The sequence below is a fragment of the Gossypium hirsutum genome, chromosome A13, assembly GCF_007990345.1.
Source record: "Gossypium hirsutum isolate 1008001.06 chromosome A13, Gossypium_hirsutum_v2.1, whole genome shotgun sequence".
Lineage (NCBI taxonomy): Eukaryota > Viridiplantae > Streptophyta > Magnoliopsida > Malvales > Malvaceae > Gossypium > Gossypium hirsutum.
This window is the reverse complement of record NC_053436.1, coordinates 80,910,687-80,917,264: the sequence shown is the minus strand read 5'-3', so window position 1 is coordinate 80,917,264 and position 6,578 is coordinate 80,910,687. Positions and strand designations below refer to the sequence as shown.

The 6,578-nt window shown below is 32.4% G+C and overlaps 1 protein-coding gene across 1 annotated transcript; it reads left to right on the top strand.

Annotated features, from left to right (window-relative positions):
* Positions 1–3,158: 3,158 nt before the first annotated feature.
* On the top strand, positions 3,159–5,110 carry LOC107895053 (protein PHYTOCHROME KINASE SUBSTRATE 4). Its single transcript, XM_041086056.1, has 2 exons — positions 3,159–3,251; positions 3,382–5,110. Exon 2 carries the CDS (start codon positions 3,382–3,384, stop codon positions 4,897–4,899), a length of 1,518 nt encoding a protein of 505 aa, XP_040941990.1. The 5' UTR covers positions 3,159–3,251; the 3' UTR covers positions 4,900–5,110.
* Positions 5,111–6,578: the final 1,468 nt, after the last annotated feature.

Here is a 6,578-nt window from a genome sequence, read left to right as displayed (position 1 = left end):
CATTTTTATAAGTTTTGAAGTTATCAAGTGATTATAATACCATATGTTATATTTTTGGATTAAACTTAAACAGTTGAACTTTCATATTGCACCATCCTTTGCTTACGGATTCATTTGCTAAACTCTTGGACTTATTGGAAAATCATATTGGACACTTCTTTGGTGGACATACCTTTTCTCATGGATTCATATGTTTAATTATTCGACGTACATTGCTAGATTATCCTATTGAGACCTCCATTATGTGTGGATTCTAATTAAGTAATAACATTTGGTACTAAATTTTTAATTTTAATATGACACCAAGAGTTGATCATCTAACCTCAACATATTTTCTTCCAGGTATTTGTTTTTATTATTTCTAGAAATTTCTTTCATTGATTTTTATTTTTATTTCTAGTGTTTCTTGCTTGTACTTTCATTTTCGAGACTCATTCCAAAGTTAAGTGTTAAATATTTGTTCTAGCATAATACTTGTAATCTTGTAAGCTCTAATCAACTTCCCTATGGTTTGACCTCAAACTGTTGAGATTTTATTACTCGAATATAACATGCACTTGAGTTGTAGACCTAAAAAACCCCTGTCTCATATATATATATATATATGTATATAATATATTTAGTTTGGCATGTACTTAGGTTCATTAGTAAAATGATGTGAATTATATATGAATAATAATGTTTTGTGATATAAGTTACCTTGATTGTAATGAAACAAGAATATTTTTAAGTGGTCAATTTAGTGTTTAAACGTAACATCTCTCACTCGGATCGAGTGAGGGATGTTACAAAAATCGTGAATGTTGGAGGATCAAAGTTGAAGATATTCCACAAAGTTCTTAAAAATAAGGAGTCATTTTTTGCATGCAAATATGATTCTTTAATTATGGCTCTAGCAACATGGATGAATGAGCATTTTTCAACTTTCAAGTCGACTCCTAATGTTACTAATCACTTGTCTCAAACTTATTGACATATCGAGAGGATTCATAACCCAGTGTAAAAAAAATGAACATCACCAAAGATTTCCTCCATGCATAGCTAATAGAAAAAAGAGTTAATAGATAGGAAAAATAATTAGATTAAGAAGTAATAGAGTACAAATTACATCTACTTTACAAAACCTAAACATGAAATCAAATATAATAGATAGACTCAAAACATAAAATATGACTGAATACAAAAGCTATTTATAATAAAAGAAACATTATAAATCAAAACCTTCTTAAATTATAAAAACCAATAGTATTGAATCACATATTGACTATGTGGTGGAATATTATTATTTTATTATGAAGACCTGGCTTTTCGCCTTCTCAATTTTTTCTCTCACATTATTTTTATAAATCAAGTTTTCATGAGATTTCTAAAAATATTAAAATCTTAATATGTCATCTTTATTTAGCTTAAATTTAAATTTTTTTATATTTATTTAAAATATGCTTAAATTCATTATTAATTTGAATGATCTAATTTTTTTATATTCACTCCTAAATAAAAATTAATAACCATAATTTGACCCTATTGAAATTAAATGAATATTTTGATAAGGAAAAAAGAAATTAAGATTAAATGAAAATTTTAATTCTATTAACTCTTATGAACCAAATAAGATGTGTGTATATATAAAAAACAATATTATAAACTCTATTAAAGTCTATTATAATCCTATTTATTTTTTAGAATAGATATTAAAATAAATTTAAAAGTTTCTTATACCCTTATTTATTATTAGAAGTTGGTTTTATATGATATATAGATATGGATATAGATTCTTTATCTGTAAATTAATTTAATTTAAAAACAATACAATCTTTTTTATAGTTTATCTGTGCATTAATTAAAAATAAAAAAATAAAATTTGATTGGTCTAAATTTTTGGTTGTTTTGTTTCTCTGTATTCATCAACATATTGTTATCAGCAGCAGCTTCTTTTTCTTCAAGAACCCAAGAAATGGGGTTCTTGACTTCTCATAAGCGTTTTATCTGACGTAACAACTTTCTCCTGCCCTACCTTTTACTCATGCTATGGTGGGTGTTTACTATTCTACACATAAAGATCCATAACATCAACTCCGCCTCAGAAACGATTAGTAGTGGTAAGTGACGGGAGCAAAGGTATTCGCGGGGTCTCTCACATTTTATTATAAAATTAAATTTTAACTCTATCGAAAATAAAAAAAAAATTTAATCTTTTAAAAATTAAACAAATATAAATTATTAAAATTAAAATTTATATTTATATTTTTACTACCATAAAAATATATAATTTAATTTTAATTCTCCATTTCTTTTAAAGAAGTCGAGTTATTTCCATGCTTCTCTCATTTTGAAGCATTTTATTTTTTTAATTATTTTTTTTAATCAAAATCACGTCGCAAATGAGTATTCCAATGTACACAGACCCAATCAGTCAAAAAAATGGCTGTGTAAATTACAAAAAAACCACGTGATTAAATTAACCATAGCAAACAAAATCTTATAGAATCTGGACTCAAACCAAACCCTTTGAAAAGTAGAATATTAATTTTGAGCAAACAATAGTAGAGACAGTAAATTCACTCATTTGGTCTTTTTAGAAAATGCAAAACATATAAAATTAGTTTAATATTTCATACATTTGTAATATACTTTTTATCTTTATAAATAGATTTTAAAAATTATTATATATCTCATTTATTATATATTATACTTAAAAAGGGTATTTTTCATTACCACCATCCGAAGACTATCAAATTTTTTTTCATAAAACTAATATTATATTTGGTTATTAAGGTAACGAGAAAAAAAACTTTTTTAACACTTATATTTTATAATAATTAGACATAAAATAAAGAATAATTAAAGTAACTTTAAACATTCAGTTAGAAAAACTCTGATAAAAAGTAAGACTTCTTCCAAATAAATGATTTATTTATTTTTCCCAAACAAGTTATATAAATTACTAAAAATTACCAATAATTAAAATATATGAAAAAATACTACTAACATAAATTAATTGGTGTAAGTAGGATGGAAAAACAAGAATATATATCAGACAGTTTCTGTGGGGGAATATACACAATAATTTTCCATGGGATGTTGGAAATTCTGATGGTTGTGAATTATGTGCTCACTGTCCATTCTCTACTGTAGGTCCGGTCTCTTACATCATGTGGTTGTGGATTAAAGTTTGAATCCTTTAATAAGGAAATAAATAGCTTATAGGGAATGCTGATTTCCTTATTTGGAATATAACTTTCATTGCTGGGGTGAGAATGTTTGCATTACTATGTATGATTGGTGTTTTGGACAAACTTTGTACCCAACCTGCAAAATATGGGATTTCGGACGCAATTTTACTCTCATACATCCATTAATTTCTTTTTTTTTTAATTACAGATGATGATGACGATGATGATGGAAAAGGCAAGAGCAATGAAAACAATGAATGGAGGAGGCTCTCAAGAACACTTCCTGGAACAGGAACAGGAACAGGAAGAGGAACTGAAACCCGCCCTTTCTTACAATATTAATTCATTTCCACAACAAAAAACCAACCTTGGAGTAGATGTATCTGCAGATGAGGATACAGAAATTAGCATTTTTGATGCCAAAAGGTACTTCAGTGAAAGCAACAGCGATTCAAGAGTGTGCAAAAGAGTGTCCCCCCTTAACATACCCAATCCGGTTCATGTTGCATCAGAGCCCGGGGCTGCCTTGGCCGGTAGATTTTCTTCGGCTTCGTCAGCTGCTGACGGGTGTGGTTATGGGAGGACCTACCGAGTTCGTTCCTTCCATGCCACACCAACGCCTTCATCAGAGGCTAGCTGGAATAGTCAGACTGGTTTGTTGGCAAATCCTGCTGGTGCCATTGCAGTTTCTATGACCACAACCGATGACAAGAGAAAAGGGTCCGGTAAGTTAAGAAGGCTTTGGCGACGAAGTTGCCCCTGCTCGGGCAAGAAATCAGTTCAAGTTGAGCCCAATAAGCCCCAGAGTTTTAAGGTAGATGGTGACAGAAGCACAGGGACACAAAGTGCCAGCTCGGGTATTGATCATAAACGGCGAGAGATGCTACAAACCTGCAATCCTCGCTGTATCTCAGAAGAGAATCATGAGTTCCATTCAAGCTTAGGAGTACAGCGTGTGGTAGCAACAACAACAAGAGTACCCCTGATGATAACTAATGGTTCAGGGACTGCTGGCTTCACCTTTCCAATACTTAATCAAGTACAACCAAAATCATCCCACGTTAAAATGGTAGTGAATATAAATAGTAGTTCTCTTGATAATCATGAAGATCCACCTCGAGAGTCGTTGGATGTGTTCCTACCTCCTGACGACTCATCTATTTCTGTTCCAAAGAAACTAGTGTCCAGAATTACCATAGCGGACGATGATGCTGCAAGTGATACCAGCTCGGACTTGTTTGAAATTGAGAGCTTATCCACAACCACCCAGGGCCACTCCACGTCCCATCCAATGTACAATAATCGTCGAGATTCATTGGATGATGCCTTGAATTTTAATACAATAAGATCGATAGCAGCAGCCTGCAACGGTTCAGGGTTCGGGTGTCAGTATTCATCAATGATGACAGATTGCTGCTACGAGCCGAGCGAGGCGAGCATAGAGTGGAGCGTGACAACGGCAGAAGGGTTTGAGAGAGGATCTGTTGGGGTATCAGAAGCAGAGGAGATGCATGGCAATTACAAGTACAATGGCATTGGCAAAGGAGGAAGGCAGAAATCTGGGAATGGGGGGTTGCTGAGCTGCCGAAGCGAGAAGGCGGTGAGCGTAGGGCCATACCCTGTCAAGTACGTGCCTCCTCAGGGGCAGGCAGATATTACCCTGAAGCATGTGAGCAATGTGAACAATCCACCGCTTTCCCGTTTGTCCATCCCTTTTTCCGCATAAATCTTCCTGTATTTCAAAATATTTCTTATTCATAAAATAGGGTCACACCAATGGCTCATTGATAAGTTTGTGTTTGTGTAGGTTTTGATTTAAATTCAGTCTTTTTATTTGTAAACTCGTTTTTTTTATTGTAATGTAATTGTTTATTTATATGAAAAAAATCTTTGAAATTATGTAAAATATTTTTTTTAATAATACGGTGTTGTTTAATTCATTAATTTATACAAATATAATATTAATTTGAAAAAAAAATATATTTTAAAAAAATTGATAATATATTATTAAATTTGGATTACATCATGATATTATTTCTTTATTTTTATATTTTTGACTTTTTCGTTATTAACTACGTACTACATGTGAAGTTTTTTTTAACTTTTATATATAAAATATCATGAAGGGTTCAATTTAGGAAAAATGTTAATCATAAAATTTCTATTATCTATAATCATAATTAATTTTCTAAGCCAAATAAATTTTATTAAACACCCAATTGGTTACAATCAAACTCTAGCTAGCGAACCACTAGAGAAAAAACAACTTAAAAACATACCCTAAGAGGTTTCAAATCCAAATTCTATTAACATCCCAAACCCGACACATCCTAAGAACATATAAACATCATGACGTCGTACAGCTAATTAGAGAAGCTTTCACCACAGACATAGGCCCCTACCAGAAGAGAACACTAACACACCAAACAGTTAAAGGAAGACATGCATGGAGCCATGAAAATAGTCCAAACCTTTTGTCCAGTAATCAGGTTGCTTTTGCATCCTCCTCCACAATTGCTCATATTCCTAAACACATTTTCCCCAACAATCTGGTCGAGTTACTATAGAATTTGATTTAAATGGTAGCTATATACCTAGGGGATCTTTTTTAAAAAAAGAGTGATTATAAAAAGAATGGAAAACCTTTAGCATAATTGTTAGAAATTTTTATATGTTATACTCTATTGTTCTATGTTACAATATAAAGTACTGTTATGGTGTTCATCATTACCAACCCACTACCCGGCTATCCGAATGGGGCTGACTCGATCCTCTTTACTTTAGTAGTGCTAGTCTATATAGTTCGATTATATGAGTTTGCACGTGGTGGGTTCATATTATCATCCAAGCCAACCCACACTTAGGGAACACGTGTTGACCTTAGAATATGGTACGCGTTTGCATGCATAGGGGCCTACCTAGAATGTTACATCCAAGAACTATATCATATAAATAGGAGAATTAGCTTCCAGGGAAGATAGACTCACAAAAACACTCAACAATTTGGTGTGGTAAGCGTGGACAAACTTTCGACTATCAGAAAATCAGAAAAAAATATGATTCACCTTAACGAGAACTTCCTTAGCAACTTCCTATCAAATCAAGTTGGAGGTTCTAATACCGACAATCAACCCCGAGAGGTGGACCTTTTCACTGGTTGGTTTGCTGATCGACCAGAAAACTTAGGTAACTCAGGCCAAGGAGGTGCCTCTAATTCTTTTGATCTCAATGTTCTTTCTGGTCAGAGGCCATCCTTTCCCTTTGATTAGTGAGCATCTCCACAACAATTATTTGGTTTACAGGAGCAACTACGACTAATGAAAAAACAAATGATTCAGCAGAGTACCAGGTTCGAGCAACAGCAACTGTTTCACCATGAGCTGCTAAGATAGAATGAGGAATTGA

Coding starts and splice junctions, on each gene's coding strand:
- LOC107895053 (XM_041086056.1), top strand. CDS start 3,382: ATGATGATGACGATGATGATGGAAAAGGCAAGAGCAATGAAAACAATG.